Here is a 20778-nt window from a genome sequence, read left to right as displayed (position 1 = left end):
GTGAAAATGCAACTGAGAACAAGTGACACTCCATCGTGTGAGAAGTGCATGTCCAACTTGAGAAATTATAAAAAGAGACACACAAACAAAATAAAACAAATTGTACAATATAATTATAATGAATACACAACATTTAAATAAAGAACAAAAAGTAAGGCTGGTGTTTTTTAAAAAGGGTTTTGATGAGTTAAGCAAATCCAATAATAACTTATTTATTTAAAATATTTTTGCTACTTCCGCTTAGACTTTATTAATCTTATTTACCCTGTTAAAATATTTCTGACAATAGTTTAAATTTAAATTTGAAATACGAAATATGATTTTAAGGGATTTTAAGGTTTTTTTCTGTTGGTATAATTTGCTATTTTAAAATTTTGAAATTTCCATACACCTTCAAACAAAAGCAAATCGCTTTAGAATTGGGTATAAATTTTTACCTGTAAAAAAAGCTCCCAGGAATATGTTATTCGACATGTATCTGTAGATATCGATGTAAAATACATGTAGATCGCTGGTTAGCCATGTAGATATCTGTAAAATTGTTCGAAATAACAGACATTTTACAAAACTATCTGAAAAACCGGCTGTTTGGCCTTTCGAAACCCACGGAATCTAACGGCAAAATAAGTTGGCGCAACAACAAAATGTGCAACGCCGCCGCTGCCGACGTCGACGTCGCTTTTCGGCAGCGACATAGGTATTTATTTATCTTTGCGATGCCAGCGCACTTTTCATTCATTCGGAGCGCTCGCACAAAAACGAACGTGTACGCTCGTCGCCGCCGTATTTATCTTGTAATTTTATTTTCTGTTGTGTTTCGCGGTTTTCTTTTCTAGATTCTCTCTTATTTTTTTGTTGTGCTTCGAGATATTCTTGTATTAATTTTTTTCAGCTTCGCGTTTTGTGTTCTTTTTTTTTTGCATATTTCTAAGCATCGTAACTGTTTGTTCGTGGGTCTAAAGCATCTCATTTGCACAACAAACAATGTGCAAATATTTGGCCGACAGTTGACTACACTAAAATAATTATAATCAGTGACAAGATAAAAAAAAGAGCTAGCGGATGATCCGCAGATAACGAGACGCGCTGCGAAGAAAACCTGCACCACAAACAGATCTTAAAGTGTGACAACCAGACGTCGAGTGGAAAACCATTCACCATCGCCCTCAGTTAAACTTTCAAAACGATTCGAGCCGGTTGTGGGCTTCTGCTACATAATGTAAGCCCTTTCAAAAGTACAGTCAAACTTCTTTAATCAAAGGTCCCTTCCAAAACGTCGACTCCATTAATGGCTAGTCTATGAGTCACAAAAATAATTAAGATAAGGTAAAAACACAACCTTCATCCTAAACATTATTTCTATAAAGTATATATATATTTCATTTGGCAATAAAGGGGTTCGGTTTAATTTAGTAAAGTGTTAACAGATGATAAAAATGGTTACTTTATCTTAAAATTAACTTTTGTAAAAAAGTGTTTGTTAATATTCAAACTGACAAGCTTTCATAATGACTTTAAAAATTATCAATAAAATTGTTTGTCTGTGACAGATGTTTTTTTCCTTTGGCATAGAAAGTGCATTAGCTGGAAGCCGGAAAAGTCGCCAGCCCAAACACGTGCTTAAAAACCTAGAAAAAATAAACTTGTTTCGTAACGCCTTAAAATTCAGCAAAAATAAAGTAGTGTGATTCGACAAGCAGAACACACAGGTGAGCAGCTCCCATTTCTGGATTCCCATTCCCATATCCATTCCCATTTCGAACTTCCCTTCTCCTGTCGATCATTTGCAATTCCAAGTTGCACTCAAACTACTTGACAATGCTGAAATTTCAATTGCAATTTACACTTTCGCTTGTATACATTACAAGCGTCGAATAACATTTATTTGATGCCAATTACTATCAATTGAAAAGGGCGCGCGAGCCATTGACAGAATCGGACCTAACGGTTTTTGGATTCTATCAGATCAGGGTCACTGCACTGGTCAAAAAATCCATATCTGTAAAATATAATTAAAAAAAAACTTAATCAATATGATTTAATACACAACCTTACCCTTATAAAGTTTAAACTTAAAAAAAAATAGGAAACTTGTATTTATTAAAACACTTTAATGCTTAATCAGCAGTACTACTTTTATTATTAAATAAATTTACTAATAAAATAAATTTCTCAGTGTATGCCCTGTTGAATCACAGGTTAACCCTAGGCACGCCATCATTGTGTCATTGTAATTACTGTTATTCGAATTGGGTTTGCTTACCATTCGTGCTTCAAATCGCTTGCACAACTCACAAAATCTAGATTTTCTGGGAAAATTGAGTTATTTATTTGTGCTTCACAATTAAGTGAAATTATTTGTTAATCCCAGGATCTGTGTTGAAAACTTTACCCCTTCTCTTATCTAAATAACCTGCCATATCATGCTGATCGTGTTAATCAAGCACAAAGACGCCATTGGTATTTCCCGTTTCCTAGTCAGATTCGAACTTCAATCCGAAACCTCCCACTCCGATCGTCTACGATCATATTGGCACATTCATTAGATCCCAGTTACTCTATTGATGATTGCTGACAAGCATTCGGCTTCGGTCGAGAGTTAATTGCACATCGTGATTATGACATCCCCTCTTGCTCACCTTTGATTGAATTTAACAAAGTTACTTTGGCTTCATTAAAATATTTATTCTATGATGTTCGCCGGCCGCAGACTTATGGCTCTTCCCCATCGTCTGGCCTTTTTTTGAGGAACTGGGTAAATTTGCCACGGGCACACAATGTATGCATGCTCTGAGTGCGAGTACTTCTTACCAGCCGATACACTTGGACCTTTGTCAGTCTGGGGAGATCTGTTGACAGAACCTTTAGTCGGGGGCTTGAGGTTGCCTGCCACTGTTTTCACTGATCTCAGTATCCAATTACGCAGCTCAGCAAAGTCAGTGGCCAGAACGTGTCAAGTATGAATTACAATCGTCTGAAGCTGAGGCTGAAAAGGGGAAAAGGTGCACTGAAATTAGTAAGCTTTTAGTATATGCATTTTCTTTAGCAAGATAAGGCCAAACAAAAAATTACACATTTGTTAAAAGTAAATAAAAAAAATAAGTTCAACATGAACTTCGCAGAAAAAAAAATTGGGAAATACTAATTTTTATGATGATATCATTTTAAATATTAGAATAAAGATTTATACTATCTGAATTTAAAAGATTTTCATTACTATTTTTACATTACACTTAATGATTAAACTAATATGTTAGATTTTAATATGTTAGGTTTCCTGTAATGATTGTTTTATTTCAAAATGCAAACATTTTGTAGGGCTCTTTTGGATTGTTATTGTTTTGATTGAAAATAGGTAGGAAATTTTAAAGATAAATCTCATTCTTAAAATAATCATCCTATTTCAGTACCAAATTATCTGATTTTAGATTGACGTGACAAGCTCAAATCTTTTTTTAGATTCTCGCAGTGCAGAAAAAGAAATGCACACCTCCAGACAGAGATCGATTTGCAGTGAATCGGTTAAAGCTAACCCGCAGCCTCAGCTGTTTTGGCCCAAAGCTTTTGATTGGCAAGCTTTTCCCGCGCCACTTATTAACTGGTTTAAACAATTTCCCCTGTTTGTGTTTTCCGTTTGCGTGACTCTTCCGCATCATCTGCATGTGAAACTCAACGAGAGTGGCACCAATTTAAACAACCAGGGCGAAGATCAAAAGCGATCGTAAAGCCTGATCCACTTTTACAATTAGCCCGAAATCTTCCTGCAACAATTAGATAAAGACAGATCTTTACGATGCCCAAATTGTTTAACAATGGACGGGGCTTATGCCGTAAAAGTATTTCATTAAGCAAATAAGGGCAATACGAAAGGCTCGATAAACGGAATAAAATCACTCCCAGAGCCCCAGAACGTGCCAATAATACTAAAGTATTGTAGGTATATCTTTTTTATCGAAGTGATACGAACGAAAGCGCACGAAGGTTTTTCCCCGAAGATTGCGTGGGGAAGTGGGGGAATTATTATGGTTGGAGTGTAGAATCAAAATTTCTTAATAGATTGGCGTTGCGCAAAGTAATTCCAGCTCAGACCGATCGCTAAATTGTTTCTCTTTCACTCTCTGATTTTCTCAGCCCCTCTCTGTCCCCTGATTTATACACTGGTAAAAAATGGAATTTTTAAAAAATAAATGGTTGTTTAATTCCAATCCAATGTATATCATGTTAAAATAACATGTGTATATAATCAATATTTTAAATACAATGCAAGTATAATTGCATAATTTAATATAAAAGTAATTATATTTATATGAAAAAAATTATATCTATGTTTCATAAAGTACAAAGTGTTTCAACTCTGATTTTGCACCTTAATCTTTTGGTAGTTTTCTCTGTCTATGAAATTTTTTTTCAGTGTACCCGTCTCTCTCTCTCTCTCCATTTCGTTCTTTCTCTTTTTCTCCGGCGTAAAAGCTCCGATCGTGCTTGGGGCGTTTCGTTTGGGGCTTGTGATTTCAGTTTCAGTTTTGAAGATCACTCGCTGCGAAACGGACGCCCAGCAAAGCGTGAAGAGAAAGCTGAAACAATATTGAAAATATTTAACAATTCATAACTCGAACTGCAACCAACTCGAGCTCTGTAAATTACCCCATTCGTGTACTCAAGACGTGAATAAATATAGAAATCAAGCAAACAAAGCTGGTCCAGAGAACAGTTACACTTCCCATAACCATAACCAATATCAATGTCAAGCGATCGGGAAAACACTCGATCGTTCCAAATCCGGGGTCAGAAGCTTCAGCTCTCCGGCTGATTAACACTCCGCATCTCCGCGTTGAGCGCAAATAAATAAACAAAAAACAAAAAACAGGCAAACATACAAATACGGCTGAAAATACGCGAACGACAAAAAATTAACAGAAACGCGCGGAATATAGAAAAACACGTTTCCACAAAAAGCGTATAGAACAACAACAAATTAACCAAATAACAAATAACACAAATTGTTTTCGCTTTTGCTATTGAACCACACTCCACACACACACACACGCATTCGAAATAAAAGGCCCTGATTCTGGCCATTACCAAATATGTGCAAAGGCTGAGCTTGAATCGAGATCGCACGAGTCGACGACTTTGGCTTGTAATTCGAGCAGCCGTGACCACAGAAAAGTCACTTAGACATTATATATTGCATATATCTTAGCCATATATATAGTTATGGAGCGATCGCACAGTTGTAGTAATTTCGAGGTGGGGGAGAAGGTGGGGAAGGTGGTCAAGGTCGAACAGCTGGCTGGGAGCAGTGATCACCTGCCCAGCGCCCACTTTCCGCCCAACAAACCGCTGCGCCGGCGCAGAAAACTGCAGCGGCAACAGTCTACAGTGGATACCGATGACATGGAATATGCCGCTGATTTGGAGGAGAATGCCGATCCGGAGGATGTGGAGAATATCGTTGCCCTGCCCCTGCGTCACATAGCCTCCGCTACAAGTTCCCGGTGCCTGCGCCACGAAGAGTCCTTCGAATCCTCCAGCACAGCCCCCGAATTGAGTCCACAGGCGCAGAGACAGCAGCGTTTTAGTAGCTTACTCCTCCGGGATAGTTCCGTTTCCGTGCAATCCGACTCAAGTCGATACTCCAGTGTGGATAGTCTGCTGGAGGCCCGCAAACCCGATCCCGAGGCCATACTCATCAACCTGGGCTTCGGACCACTCAGCTCCGAGGACATGCTGTCCCGTATTCCAAGGAGATTCCTGAAACCCTCCCAAGTACCTGGAATCGATACCGATGCCTTTGTGCAAAGACTGACTTTGGCCCGATCCCTGGCCGACTCGAGTGTTCTGGGCTATAGGGGTCTAACCGGAAATCCCGACATGCCGCCCTCGTCCATTGTGGCCAGCATCATGAAGCGGTTCGAGGTCAATCACCATCGCAAGAACTCCATGGGTTCCATCAAGCCCACCATACAATAAGGCCAATACTCCATAAATGATAGTCAGCCAAATAGAGGACATTATCGTAACGTTAATTGTTGCCAAGCGGGGTTTTCGGTGATCTGTGACCTGTGACCCGTGACTCCTGTGATCGTCTTGTCTTGTCCATTAGTCCTTAAAAGTGCCGCGTACTTAGCTGTGTATTCTGTATTATTGTACCAATCCATTTATTATTAATATTATTTTTGTCAACTATTGTAAACTCTTTTTGAGTATGAATTAAAGATGATATTTTATGTTAATTTGGAGGTCTTTAAGTTTAGGGGGCTATTTTTGGTTCGTAAATGGGGCGGATCCTTCCCAAATTTGCATAAGAGATCCGGAGATTATGGTTCAACGGAAATCAGTTGCTCAGTGGATGTTTATTTACAAAGCACAACAATTTTAAAATTTTTTAAGCTTTTCAGTGTTGAGTCTTCTCAATAGAGTTTCAAAAGAAATCAAAAGTTTCCATTTCAATTGTAGAACCACTAATTATTGAAACGGACTTTGTTTCAGGTCGTACCTTACTGAGAGGGTTTCATTAAAAAAGAGCTTTTAAGTGTTAAATAATTACTATGCATTAAAACATGAGGGTTTTAAACATTAGGTGAGAATTTTTTACGATAAGCTTAATAAGATTTCGAGAGTTTCAAGTGTTTGAATTCGCTTCCAGGAACTCGCTGTTTCTCCAACTTGAATCCGAAATTAGAAATCTGCGTCACTGTCAAATGGGCTGATTGTTTATGTACATATGCTGTAGTTGAACAAATTCATTTGCGATATAAGTACATATTTACATATACCCACAGACACACATTCATTGTGTTTGCATTGTTTGTTATTTTTTTCTTATCGAAAGTCGATTTCTGAGAGAAGTTTTTATTAATAGCAAATGACTTGGCAATCTTATGCCGCCTGCCCCAAGCAAAAGAAACAATTAAGAGCATATCGAGCTGAGCTGGGAATCGAAAAAATACCCAGAAGGGATTACAAAGTCTGCGGCACTCGGATCGCTTATTGATTTCAATTGCCAGCAATTGTTTACATTCACGATCCAAGTCCAAGTAGTGCCAGCCACGGGAGCAGAGCATGCAAAATTATTATAGTTATTGGGCACTAACCCCTCTGACCCGTTTATTTAGGTTGCCAAACAAATATTCTATAGCCGCCTGCCTGATAACCGATAATGGCATTTGCGCACATTTGTAACACCTTGAAGGCGACGCACGGCCCACAAGGAAATTCTAATACGTCCGCATACAGCAATGGGTGTACAAATAGATTGTAGTTCTGCAAGTGAAGCAATATATATGTTATATTATAAGTTCTGCAAAATGTAGAAAATATAAATAAGTGCGAAAACAATAATTTGACAAATATACATAATTAAATATTTTTAGTATTTAATTTTCAATTAATACAAATATTAAAAACAAAGTAACCGTTTTATGATTTTAAAGTTGTATCCCAAGGTCTATGTATATGCTTTTTGACTTTTGACCACAATGTTTAACAGTTGCAATGCAGTTCACCATGCATTTACAAAAATGTATGTGTTTGTTTTATCGATTAATTTATAGTAATTTAAATGATTTTAGTATATCAAACATTCTTTTGTTATCGAAAATCGTGGTAATTATACGAGCGATATAAAATAGCTTTGTATAGGTTCTAGGTTTTAGATCATATTATTTTGATCACTATTGTTGCTATGCAAATACGTGAGTACTCGCGCTTTGGGCATATCCAATAGATAACGGTAATGGTTCTAGGGTTCTGTTCATCGGCACATGACTTGCTTTATCTATCGATGGGATGTAAATTAATTCGCAAACAAAGCAAAGAAAAGCAAAGCAATGGTAAGGAAGGGAAGAAGAAAGGAAATCGATGAAAGCCATTGCCAAACACTTGCGAAAGTGTGGGTGTGAATATTAGCAAGTAGAAAGAGATAGGGTGAATAGCACAGTTATGCGAGAATCATTCATCACTCCTTGCACTCATTGGAAATTTGCAAGTTCAAGGCATACAACAAAAACAACCACATAAGACAGATGCAATGTGCATTAAATAAGTTGCACCCACGCCGGAAGAATGCGAAAAGAAATTAGCAAACCAAATCAGTAAGAAAAAGACAGACAGAAACAGATAGGAAAAAAGACCAAAAGGTAGCAATCGACAAATTAAAATGTGTGTCAAGCACTGCTAACAATTTTATTAATGCTAATGTCTTGGTGGGCGTTTGATTAATTGGCCTGCCTAAAATATTTGGCAAATAGTAAATAGCAAAACACCAATCACTAAAATTAAACCCTAAATACATACAAAATTCAAACTTTTTATAATAGCGCGCCTTTTTTTATTTTTAAACTAGCACAGCTGACGGTTGAGCTGCCACCACTAAGACTAATCGATTGATCGATAACTTCGCGAAACGCGTTAGGCATTTTTCTGGTCTGGGCAAAGTAAAGCAACAAAATGCTGTTGAATTAATTTGTTTTTCTGTTTAGTTTAATTTCAAACCTCGCCGATCGTACTTAATTTGCACCTGTGCGCTGCTAAGTTAACCGCTGTTCCTTTATTTGCTTATATTTTCGTGCACAATGGCAGACGTACTTAAATTCGCTGGCGAAATCGCAACTTGGCCAAAATGTCTGTGTGGACCACGGCCAATGCTGGCGGCCTAGAGACGCCATCGAAGTCACCGATCGCCTCGTCGTCGATTCCAAGGGCAGCGAGGAATTCAGCAGTGATTACGACCACTGGAAACCATCAGCAGCACCACTTCCAGCACGTCGTAGCCGCCGCCGTTGCAGCGGCCACTTCCGTGGCCACCGGCCATCAGTTCCACCAGCAGTTCCCGCTGCAGGCACATCCTCACCAGCATCACAACAACAGTCCCACTGGAAGCGGCAGCAACAGCAACAACAGCGGCGGTATTCAGCGTACCAGCATCAGCAACTCGCTGCTACAGTTCCCGCCGCCCCCGCCCCCTCACTCGTCCCAGAACCAGGCGAAGGTAAGTCAATAACAAATCAATCCAAGATCTTTCTTCCCTCTCTCTTTCCCCTCCCCCAATGATGCTATGGAAGCTACTCTTTCGCAACTCTCTCTCGTTCTCACTCTCTCTCACGCGCGCTGGAAATGGGCGCATTCAGCATTGCTTGATTTAAGCTGTGATTTGGTGATCGATCACGGGGTTTCTCTTTCAAAAGACGAATGATTAATCGATGTTCTTAAATGACCTAAGAAACATACTAGCTAGGTAATCATCAGTTTATGATCATAAAACATTTTGACTCAAAACAGTGAACTATATTCTTGGAATTAAACAGTAACATTGATAAGTTTCATCAATGAATTATTGGGTTTTTAATTCTTGCAGTCAACATCTTTAATATAGCATTTATTTAATTCTTGCAGTCAACATCTTTAATATAGCATTTATTTACACTATAAATGTGTTCGTGCTGTTATTTTATATTTTCTTTTATTTGATTTCAATTAGTAAGTTTCCCAATCAAAACCAAATCAAAATAAAGCGAAGAAAGAACAATGACAATTGTTGAGTGGGCTGCCAGATTTAATTTGTACATTCTACATAATTTAGCTGAAGCTATATTTAGGTGTCTAAAAACAATATGAACTGCAAACATAAGTGTATTTGTTGTACAACTCTTGTGACAATTTTTGTCCAAGCGCGAAAAGTTATTTATTCAGTTAGCTTGGCAATTAGCAAATTTGCTAAAGTAGCAAAAAAATCGTAAGATAAAAACGGAAACGTTTTTCTTTTGCCAGGGAAAACTGAAAAAAAATTAAAAATTTTGAAACTCAGCCTGTGATTCATAACTGTTTTTACTTACTCAACACTTGTTTTTCCAAAAAAAATAGGTAGTAAATAAATCTCATCGCTAGTCTTGTAGTCCCATCATAAATCACATACTTCATATCTAAATTCGCAATCCCCTGCTGAATGCGCCCGTTCAATCGACCCACGAAATCTGACAAACAAACAAGGCCTACGTTTCAAGTCGAACAAGATCGCACAGACATTCGAAAAAACACACGACGCACATACAGAACACAGGTATATTTTATGACTGAGTTACCTGGAGAACCTGCTGAATTATTGAACAGTGTTTTTGGCGAACAGCACACTGACAATGAAATTGTAAATGGTCATGGAAATGTCGTAGAAGCCTGGCGTCTAATTGGCTCCAAGAGTTGTTCAGTTCGCTTATCGGTTCTGCTATATTTGCTCTTTTTTTTTTACCGGCGATAATAAAAACACGCACCCACCCACGAGTGCTAAAGAAATTGGTCGGCGTCTCAGAAATCCAGGTGTGTGTTTGCATACGAATTTTGCCGGCGACTCGGAGGGAAAAAATTAAATACCAACCGCCAGCTGGCACCTTCCGTTTTCTTTCTGCTTTATCTTTGGGCTTTATTTATATTCACATTTTTTAAGTGGTTACATTTTGTTTATTCTGGAGGAAGTAAGGCGGCTGTTGGGGAAAGCCCAAACGAACTGGTTGTATTTGACAGCTCAAGTTATTATTAACATTAACCAGATTTGTAATTGTGTAAGCCCGAAAAAGGAGGCACTTTCGTTCTCGATTAGCTCTGTTGTATTGACTTGTCCGAGTTCCATATGCTCTGCTGAATTTAACTGGGAAGTACCTATCTCTAAAATGCTTGTTTAATTTGATTCGATGTTTTAACAAATTTTGTATTTTTCACATTTTCTTTTATTTTATAAGGGTTTTGTTGTTAATTCCTTTATTCTCTGCATTTACCATATGTTTTCTATAAAAAAGTGGCTTAAACTGTCACAAAAGTCTGTTTAAATATTCGGTTTGTTTGCGCTATAAAGCTTAAGCAAATAATTGCTTCCATTTTGTATTTTGTAGAGTAAAAAATATTAATGCAAAAATGATTCCAAATTAGAAAGTTAAAATTACGGGCACATGCTCTTGACTCATTTATGTATTGTTCAATTTTTGTTGGTAATAATTTTTAAAAACCTGCTTGGCTTGTACAGGCATTTGATTAATAGATTTCGGGCTTATATTGATTTTTAAACAAAATCTTAAAAATCGAACCACTTTATTTTACTCGCCTTGTGTTGAAAGCTAAGCGAATGGTTTTTCCATTGAATGTACTAAAGAAACCCAGTCACATTTGGCTACTTTGCCAATTTTGAAGATGGAAAACATTGATACACTTTACTCCCTGTCGACATGACTAATTTCTGAGGCACTTGCAATGCAGTGCTTCCTCCTCCTTATGCTCCTAACAATGGTTTTTGGCCAGCCGATGGAAAGGACCCTTTACTTAACTGGCAAACACCACCGGAATGTGGTGTCCATACGGACGCGCAAGCATATTCGCAATTGGGGCGACAACCACTTCTGTGCCGGCTCCATCCTGTCCGCCCGTTGGGTCTTGACCTCCGGCTGCTGTGTGAGCACCTTGCCAGCGAGTACTCCAAGCAAGGTCAGCACCCGGAAAAACCTGAGGGTGGTGCTCTTCACGCGCAGGCGATTGAAAAGGCCGGCGGATAAGAATATTTTTGGCGTAGAGCAGGTGGTGCTTGACAAGGTCGGCGATGGAGACTGCTCCAAATTGGCTCTGCTGAAGCTGGAGCGCCCCATTATTGGCCAAAAGTTTGCCATGAAGCTGCCTACGCAGAAGATGAACACCACCTGGCTGTGCAGGACTCTCGGATGGGGCCGGATATACTTTGTGAGTGCAAGGAACTAAGATAACTCTCCTGAGATAATCGATTGTCCTGCCCTCTAGAATGGACCCTACTCTAACGATCTCCTCCTATTGACAACCCAGGAGTCTCCTGATTGCAAGGCGCACTGCGGAGGCTGCCTTTGCATGGGAAGTTATACGGGCAGGGGCAACATGTGTCAACTGGACTTGGGCAGTCCACTTTTTTGTGGCGATTTTGTATACGGCGTGGCACGCCAGGCTCACAATTCCGAGGAAGAAGGATTCATGGAGTACACTAGTACCTTCCATAAACTCAAGTTCATCGAGAGAACTTTAAATTCTGCACGATCTCAAAGAAAGTACACAGAATTTTTCATCATTATAACCCTTATTCTAAACTGGGTTTTGATGGCTTGATCTGTATGGTTGCAATGGTAATTGAAGAAACAGTATAATCGAATTCTTTTAAAACAAGAAAGAAAGCAAACTTCGGCAAGCCGAAGTTCATATACCCTTGCAGCTATTGCATGAATTAAATACTTTTGAAAACATTTAAATTATGATTTACTTGAGTATATGCTGAAAAACATTGAAACTATGATGATTTGCAGCTCAATTATTAGATAGTTATTTTATATATTTTTATTATTTCTATGGGAGCTATATGCTATAGACGTCCGATTTTGATAAAATTTAAAACATAATTCTGAAATAATTAAACATTGCTATATGTCGAAGAACTAAACAAAAAATTAAAAAACAGAAAAGTTATAATTTTTTTTCATTTATTTTTCCGATTGTTCCTATGGGAGCTATATGCTATAGTCGTTCGATTTTGATGAAATTTAAAACATAATTCTGAAATATTTAACCATTACTATATCTCGAAGAACGAAACAAAAAATTAAAAAACAGCAAAGTTATAATTTTTTTTCATTTATTTTTCCGATTGTTCCTATGGGAGCTATATGCTATAGTCGACCGATTTTGATGAAATTTAAACCGTAAATCGGAAATATTTAACCATTACTATATCTCGAAGAACGAAACAAAAAATTAAAAAACAGCAAAGTTATAATTTTTTTTCATTTATTTTTCCGATTGTTCCTATGGGAGCTATATGCTATAGTCGACCGATTTTGATGAAATTTAAACCGTAAATCGGAAATATTTAACCATTACTATATGTCGAAGAACTAAACAAAAAATTAAAAAACAGCAAAGTTATAATTTTTTTCATTTATTTTTCCGATTGTTCCTATGGGAGCTATATGCTATAGTCGTCCGATCCGGCTCGTTCCGACTTATATACTACCTGCAATAGAAAGACAACTTTTGGGAAAGTTTCATGCAGATAGCTTTAAAACTGAGAGACTAGTTTGCATATAAACGGACGGACAGACGGACAGACGGACAGACGGACGGACAGACGGACATGGCTAGATCGACTCTACTAGTGATGCTGATCAAGAATATATATACTTTATAGGGTCGGAAACGTCTCCTTCACTGCGTTGCAAACTTCTGACTGAAATTATAATACCCTCTGCAAGGGTATAAAGATTGCTTTTGAATGGTTTTGTATGAATACTATGCGATTTGTATCGTGTGTTTTATGTTTTCTTCTTTATAAGGAGTAAACATGATATGATAAGTCATTGCTAACTAAAACCCATAGACTTTTGAACCTAAATATGCCAAAACAAAAAAATGACTGCATTGAAAAATATCAAAACAATGTCAAAAACCCAAGATTCCATCTCCCACACACTTTTTGCAGAGAATATTGACCTACGATATGGTTTTGAAAGATGCCAAGTACTATGTCCCCAATGGTTCAAATGGTTTTTTCGGCCTGTTGATTGAATCTTGAATAACTAGTTTAAGTTCAGGGCCTTTTCGCTATTGCCATTGTGTGTCGTATGTGCGTGTGTTTAATCACTCGAATTGTCTTCCCCATTTATCAGTCGATGATCGCTGATCGATTGCCAAAAGCAGCAGTAGACGCCGCCCCCTCTCAGCCCCGCCCACCCTCTTTAACGACCCCCTTTCACCACCCCCTAGTTACTGTTTGTTTTCCTGTAGTTTTGGTGTCTCGCCTCTTTCGATTCTTCACCTGTCTGGCAGCTAGTTCTCTTTCCGTTTCTTTTTCTCACCCACTCTCTCTTTAAACGCTTTCATTCAAATGGCTTTTGTACAGTGCCACTTCCTTTTAACGAACTCTTGCCCGTGGAATCTCGTTACTAAAATGTATTTAGTGGTAGAACGTTTTTCTAACCAGCTAATAAAACTAAGATGTGTAAATACTGTGGTTTTCTTCTGTATTGATTAAAAAATTAAAATATACACTTCATCAAATAATATTAAATAATTTAAAAAAGCCTTTTAAATAGCTTTTCCAAATATACATGAACATATTTTTGATATGTGCTTGCAGCACAATAAATTTTCTGTAATTTTATTGCCATTTATTAAAAAAAACTGTTTATATTATAATTTTAATTTTTTCTAATCAAATTTTCCATTTCTATTTGTTTTGTGCTCTTCAAGGTAGTTCAGTTTAACCAAATTATCTAACCAAATTTTATATTGTCTTCCTACTTCTCTTTAATCCTTAGTTCTTTTAGTTCGAATTGCCCTTGCTGTTCGCTTTGTAGAGGTTGTACTGTCATAGTTCGATTGCCATTATTGTAGCTGTTGTTGTTTTTTGTGTCATCGCAGGCCGCACCGTTCAAATCGATTGTCGAATTTGAATACACGTCGTCGCTGCCGCTCAGCTACCGCTGTGCCGCTGCTATACCGCCGTCGTACCGCCAGTGCTTACCGCTCAGTTTGCCGCTTTGCTGGCAGAGCCGTATCAGTTCAGTTAGTTGTTAACTTGCCATCGCCGAAGGAACAAGAAGCGCGAAAAGCGAAAAGTGAGACTCATTCGCGGACGCAGAAATGAAATCGAATTAAATGTGCACCGCGGCGCACCTGAATTAAAGTTGTTGTGGCGGAAGGGCAAGAATTTCTTTTCGATTCGCTGGTTGGTTTCTTGCGTGCCATTTTTTGTTCTATTTTGCGGAAGTGTCGCCGTCGACAGCATCCGTGATTTTTTTTGCAGTTTTTCGCTACTTTTTCTAGCTGTCTTTAAAGTACAACTACTGACCTTGGCCACATACAAAATAGTCGGCAACAGCAACAAGTGCCTGCTGAAAAACTGTTTTATTAACACATGTATTTTACATTTTATAAGGCCCATAAAGTGTGTGTTTATAAATAAAAAGTAAATATTTCAACGCACACAAAAGATGTAGAGAGAGTGCGGCGAATAGAGAGATGCGAGAAATTTTCAGCGTGCGTGTGTGTTAGCCTATGTGGGTAATTGTTGATCAATTGTCATGTGCACAAAAAATAAAAACAATAACAGCCAGCGAAAATCATTCAGCAGCATCATCAATGGGAAGCATTGCAAAATCAACCAAGTGAAACGGAACCTAATGAAATAAGCCCCTCGAAAAAAGCGGAAAAACAACGAGATTACAGTGACAAGTGGCAAACGAACTCTAGAACTGAGATTACTCCAAAATCCAAGTACAGTGAATCGAGTTTGCTTGCATCCTCAAGATATTGAATGTGAATCACCCACTGGACAGAGATTATAGAGAATAATCTACAGGAAAATCCAACGACTTCAAGTTTATAATTCAAATTCAGACAAAAAGTCGCCGAGATCAAGAGTAATAACATTAACATATTCCAAAGAACCGAAATCCGTAGAAGGTTCTCAATAAAATTAATATTCCTGAGGCCACAGAACAGGGAGAAAAGTTCACGAAAAGCAATAAATCCAAATAACTGAGGTTCAAGCAGTTAAAAAATGAAATGAATAATATAACCACTGCGAATCAAGTGCAGTGAACAGCAAATTGAAACGTTCTAACAAAGTGCCTCATAATTGAGGCAGGGCGTTGTCGATAACCAACATGAGACCTTTATGACCTGATGGAATATTTTTATTTATTAATATACGCCAGACATTGCAAATCAGCCGATCTGTTCGGGCAACTTTATGGAGCACCCTAAAGAAACTAGAGGATTTTACACTTTTGATCTTGTGAAACAGCTTAAGAACTGAAATATAAATTAGCTGTAAAATGAAGTAAACTGTAAAAGAAAATCTTTCAGATGGTATAAAGAAAAGTGTCATAATCATCATTTAAAATCGTTTATTTAAACATACCTATCATTGATCTTGTAAGAAACAAAACTAAGCTTTATGAAACTGTATACTTGGGCAAGTTTTAATACTTTTGGACAGTTAAATATTATTTACTGACCCTACTCAGCTAAGAACAAGCTTTAATTAATATTTTTTGGAAAAAAAAGAGCTGAAACGCTGATCCAAACTAGCTAAATCTGATCTCGCAGAACAAGAGTTGGGTGATTGAAGTGTAGGCTGTAGCCCATGCCACCTTTTGAAGAGGGTGAAATCGAGCCAGAGGAGCAGATACCTCTAAAGCCGCCACGTCGACAGAGGGCCATGAAGTCTGCGGACGCGGAAGCCACCCAAACGCCGCCGGCGGAGGATCACGAGGAGGAGCATTTGCTGCCGGCCACAACTGAGGCTAGTAATTTGCGATATGCCCGGGCCAATTTGAGCCAGAGCACCCTAATGCTGAGCCACCAGCAGGGCTCCTTCGAGTCGTCCACCGAGCGAACGGCGAGCAGTGAGACATTGGATGTGCTGCCGATATCGAGGCGCTACCAGAGCTACCAGGTGCATCCGCAGCCGAACAACCGCTTGGGGATTCGGCAACAGCAGCAACATCAGCCACAACAGCCACAACAGCCACAACCTTCGGCCTTGGCGAGCGCTCTGCATGCCACTGCCAGATTGGCGGCCAGTGTGGATGCCTATACGGCGGCGGCTACAGCGGCAACCGGCAGCGACTACGGCGACTATATGCGCCAGCATCCGAACCTCAGTCACAGCCACCAGCAGTCCCAGAACCAGCTGCCCCTCCACCATCCCGCACACAATCTGGGCAATCTGAGAGCGGGCAATTTCGTGGGATCGTCGCGACATCTCTATCACAGTCAGTTCAATTCGAATTCGCCGCAAGCGAGACGCTTCACTGCGCAGCGAGACGGGTCGCCAGCATTCGCGGCTTCAGCGGCAGCAGCTTCAGCTTTAGCGGCAACAGCTTCAGCAGTAGCACCACTAGCGCCACTAGCACCACTCGCACCACTAGCCTCCATAGCCTCCTCAACGACCCCATTTGCGGCCCACCAGCCGCCGCCGCCGCCCTTTCAGTTGCGCACCTACCAACAGAATCAATCCTACCGCTTTCAGCCGCGTGGACACCATCGCACCGGCAGCAGCAGCATGTCGCAATCTGGTGAGGATCTCCATTCGCCCACCTACCTGTCCTGGCGGAAGCTACAGCTGAGTCGGGCCAAGCTAAAGGCCTCCAGCAAGACGTCCGCCCTGCTCTCCGGATTCGCCATGGTGAGTGTTCCGTATTCAACTTTACAATAAGGGGTAAAATCATAGGTTGGGCTATGTAAAATTATAAAAATATAATCATAATCGTTAGAAGTTAAATACTAAAGTGCTTAAATAGGTACTTATTGTAAAATTTTACTGGTTATTTAGTTAACCAAATTGTACAATTAAGGGTAAAATCGTAGGTTCAGTCACTTTAAAAATCGCGAATAAGTAATAACTCGGTAATACATTCAAAATTAAAATACTAGAACCTATAGTAAAATTTTAATGCCTTTACTCAATAGATTTTTACACTTTACAACTAATGGTCCTAAAATCTCGAAGATGCCGCAAATAATTAAAATAATAGTTAAGAAATCGTTTGAATTTCGTCCTAATCCTCAGTAATTAAATACTTGAGTAGAACTTAAATACTAAAGTATTTACTAGTAAAAAAATTTTTCAAATATGTAACTGAGGCTGTAAAATTTTCCTAATATGTACATTGTACTTAAGTAAAAAAAAAACAAATTAAATTAATCAGATTTCTATGACATGCTCCGCAATCTTGTAATCAAACATTACCTTATAGAGTGCTGAATACAAATGTACTTAAAAATAATGCCATTCGACAGGAAAAGCGATTTGAGTCAAAAGCAACATTAAGTTAGGCATTACAATATCGTAAAATGAACCCATAAAGAGTTTTTGGAAATTAGTCATCAATTAGTCATTACTTTTCCGTAGACTACAATTTAATTTTTGATGGCATTAGTTTTAAGTACTTTATCATTGACCGTAAGTGTGTTTAGTTTCATTAAACATTGGACCAACTTAATATGCAGGGTCAGAAAATCTGGCAGAAATACTCATAATCTTTTTAGTTTGTTATAGCATTTGTGTTGATCAGCATTAGGATTAATATCCATCACGAATGCAGAATACTCTACCCATAAAACTAATATTATTGCAGTATTAACAAAAGTTTCCACATGGCGAATCGTGCAACGAAATGCAATATGTTATTTGTTCCGTTTGAATGCTTCCCTTACTTACGGTGTCACATTCAAGTAATTTCAATCATGACAGGGATATTTTCATATATAACAAATAGATATATATCATTAATTAGCTGCCTGTACTTTCGTCTATGCCTTACCAACATAATTATTTCCGATGCTGCCAGCGACAAATTGAGGGCCAACAAAATAGTTTTGATTTTATTCCCACCAGCTTTGTGTTGATCTTTTAGGTGCTTGCTACACATGTGTGCTTTTCACCCATTAATCAGGGATAGCTTGGACTATTTGGAATAAGATCTTTTACCAATCAGAAAACACAAAGCTTAACAGATGGAATTAGTGAAGGGTAAAAATTACATTGTATAGTTGAATTCCCAACATTTTTAAAGGAATTCAATGACAGTTCCCACATATTGTTGTCAATTTTACACACGACATAATGGAATTTAATTTTAAGTGTTAGAACTATTATTACAAAATTACAATCATACTGCGAATTTAATAGTAATACTAAAAGTAAACATACTTTAACACAAGATTCCCACTTATTGTATATCAATTCTACACCTGACATAATAAAATATAACTTTAAATGTTAAAGCTACCATATATTATTAAAAATTTGCTATTTCTGTGTAGATTATTAAAAGTAATACAAAATAATAATAATCTTTACAACTATCATACATAGAGTAGGAATGTTTATCTTAAATATAAACTATATATTTTATTCTTGTCATAAATTGATTATTATTTTAAATATTAAAAGTAGTATTAAAGAATTACTAGCAAAAGATTACAATTTCAGTTAAGAGAAGTGATAGTGATACTAAATAGTAATGTGATTTATTCTTATAAATTGTATTTCTAATGTTTCTCTTGACGACTGAAATATTCGCAATTAAATTAGGATTTTTAAAGCACATTTTGATTTAGTTTTCAATTAGGTAATTAAACTAGGTGAAGAGGTATTTATTGGTCTATTTTGGTGGTTCGTCAACTCGTTATGCATTCCACATGTACACCTAAAATGTAGTGGCAAAAGGAAGGGAGGGGATTAGGGGCGGATCAGATAAATTAGTCCATTCAGAGCATATAATATAAGAGCAAACTGGCTTGGTTGCCAAAAGTTTCTCACGAGAAATGGCTAATAATAATAGAGGCAATGCCGGGGCATCGTTTCGATACTTCCTTTAAATTAATACAAACACAAAGAATCATTAATGACTGATTTCTTTTTCGATCTATCCACAAAAAGGTGGCCATGGTGGAGGTGCAACTGGATCACGACACAAAGGTGCCGCCGGGCATGCTGATAGCCTTTGCCATCTGCACCACGCTCCTGGTGGCGGTGCACATGCTGGCCCTGATGATCAGCACCTGCATCCTGCCGAACATCGAGACGGTCTGCAACCTGCACAGTATTTCCCTGGTGCACGAATCGCCGCACGAGCGGCTGCACTGGTACATTGAGACGGCGTGGGCCTTCTCCACACTGCTGGGCCTGATACTCTTCCTCCTGGAGATCGCCATCCTGTGCTGGGTGAAGTTCTACGACCTCAGTCCGCCGGCGGCTTGGTCGGCCTGCGTGGTCCTCATCCCCGTGATGATCATCTTCATGGCCTTCGCCTATCACTTCTATCGCTCCCTCGTCTCGCACAAGTACGAGGTGACGATTTCGGGCATCCGGGAGCTGGAGATGCTCAAGGAGCAGATGGAGCAGGATCACCTGGAGCATCACAACAACATCCGCAACAATGGCATGAACTACGGCGCCTCCGGGGATATTGTCTAGCACGATCTCCACGTTGATGTGGATCAACCGAAAAAGACATAGCGGCTCAGGGCAAGCCTCAGATTATTTAAGTGAAAAATAAAAACATAGTGTAAATTTGTAGTTGATGCAAATTTTGTGATATTGCAGATAACAGCAGATTTTTATTTTATATGCCACGTGAACTGTATTCTGTATTCTGTATTGCGTGTGGCTCTTTATTTTTGTATGGCAATTACTAGACACGAATATGTAGACAATGATGAAAGACCCTAATCGAAGCAATACTTTTTGGACCATCATGTACGATGAATATTCCTCAATAATTAGCTCATATCCGATCTATATATAAATATTATATTAATTGCGTGTATCTGAAATTGTATGCCGTATTTTTTCGAAACCATCCTTGGCAGTCTTCCCGTATTTATTTTTTAAGACTTTTTTGGACACAACTCGATTGTCTTAGCCCCTAATTTAATGTTAGGCCAATTATGTAAGCGAAACCGCGCTGTAATTTATATTATATAATTTACGATTAAATGATTTTTCTATATATATGGGTGTCGGAGTTTTTATTTATAACTTGATATATTAATATATAAAAGTAATTATAGCAATGTATGCCGAACAACTTTAAGCTGCTAGGAATAATTTGGATTGTAGGCTCACCATTTAGTGTTTTAAACTTGTAAAATTTTACACTATATGAATTAGAAACGAGTGATAGGATATTCGTATTTCGAGCTACAATGTTCAAACATTTTATAAAGTTAAAATTATAAATCAAAAATTATATATTGGTATTACGGACT

The 20778-nt window shown here is 38.3% G+C and overlaps 3 protein-coding genes across 6 annotated transcripts; all 3 read left to right on the top strand.

Moving 5' to 3' along the window:
• The first annotated feature begins 937 nt into the window (after positions 1-937).
• Positions 938-20521, top strand: LOC108144385 (calcium release-activated calcium channel protein 1). Of its 4 annotated transcripts, none has more exons than XM_017269163.2 (4): positions 938-1219; positions 8584-8992; positions 17033-17188; positions 19448-20521. In XM_017269163.2, exons 2-4 carry the CDS (start codon positions 8624-8626, stop codon positions 19982-19984), a joined length of 1062 nt encoding a protein of 353 aa, XP_017124652.1. In that variant the 5' UTR covers positions 938-1219; positions 8584-8623; the 3' UTR covers positions 19985-20521. The 4 variants fall into 4 exon arrangements, with proteins under 4 accessions (XP_017124652.1, XP_017124650.1, XP_017124651.1 ...); XM_017269161.2 differs by lacking the exon at positions 938-1219 and adding an exon at positions 1241-1326; XM_017269162.2 differs by lacking the exon at positions 938-1219 and having other exon boundaries at positions 8445-8992.
• LOC108144387 lies at positions 4519-6236 on the top strand. The gene has a single exon (XM_017269165.2). The coding sequence runs from the start codon at positions 5218-5220 to the stop codon at positions 5971-5973; it is 756 nt and encodes a 251-aa protein (XP_017124654.1). The 5' UTR covers positions 4519-5217; the 3' UTR covers positions 5974-6236.
• Positions 9468-12195, top strand: LOC108144386 (chymotrypsin-2). Its single transcript, XM_017269164.2, has 2 exons — positions 9468-11718; positions 11776-12195. The coding sequence occupies exons 1-2, from the start codon at positions 11239-11241 to the stop codon at positions 12109-12111; spliced, it is 816 nt and encodes a 271-aa protein (XP_017124653.1). The 5' UTR covers positions 9468-11238; the 3' UTR covers positions 12112-12195.
• Positions 20522-20778: the final 257 nt, after the last annotated feature.

The sequence above is a fragment of the Drosophila elegans genome, unplaced genomic scaffold, assembly GCF_018152505.1.
Source record: "Drosophila elegans isolate 14027-0461.03 unplaced genomic scaffold, ASM1815250v1 contig_183, whole genome shotgun sequence".
In the NCBI taxonomy this organism is placed as follows: Eukaryota; Metazoa; Arthropoda; class Insecta; order Diptera; family Drosophilidae; genus Drosophila; species Drosophila elegans.
Note: the sequence above shows the minus strand (reverse complement) of the source record. Positions and strands in the feature narration are given on the sequence as shown.

Coding starts and splice junctions, on each gene's coding strand:
- LOC108144387 (XM_017269165.2), top strand. CDS start 5,218: ATGGAGCGATCGCACAGTTGTAGTAATTTCGAGGTGGGGGAGAAGGTG.
- LOC108144386 (XM_017269164.2), top strand. CDS start 11,239: ATGCAGTGCTTCCTCCTCCTTATGCTCCTAACAATGGTTTTTGGCCAG. Junction 11,719..11,775: donor GATGGGGCCGGATATACTTT/GTGAGTGCAAGG, acceptor CCTGCCCTCTAG/AATGGACCCTACTCTAACGA.
- LOC108144385 (XM_017269160.2), top strand. CDS start 16,145: ATGCCACCTTTTGAAGAGGGTGAAATCGAGCCAGAGGAGCAGATACCT. Junction 17,189..19,447: donor TGCTCTCCGGATTCGCCATG/GTGAGTGTTCCG, acceptor ATCCACAAAAAG/GTGGCCATGGTGGAGGTGCA.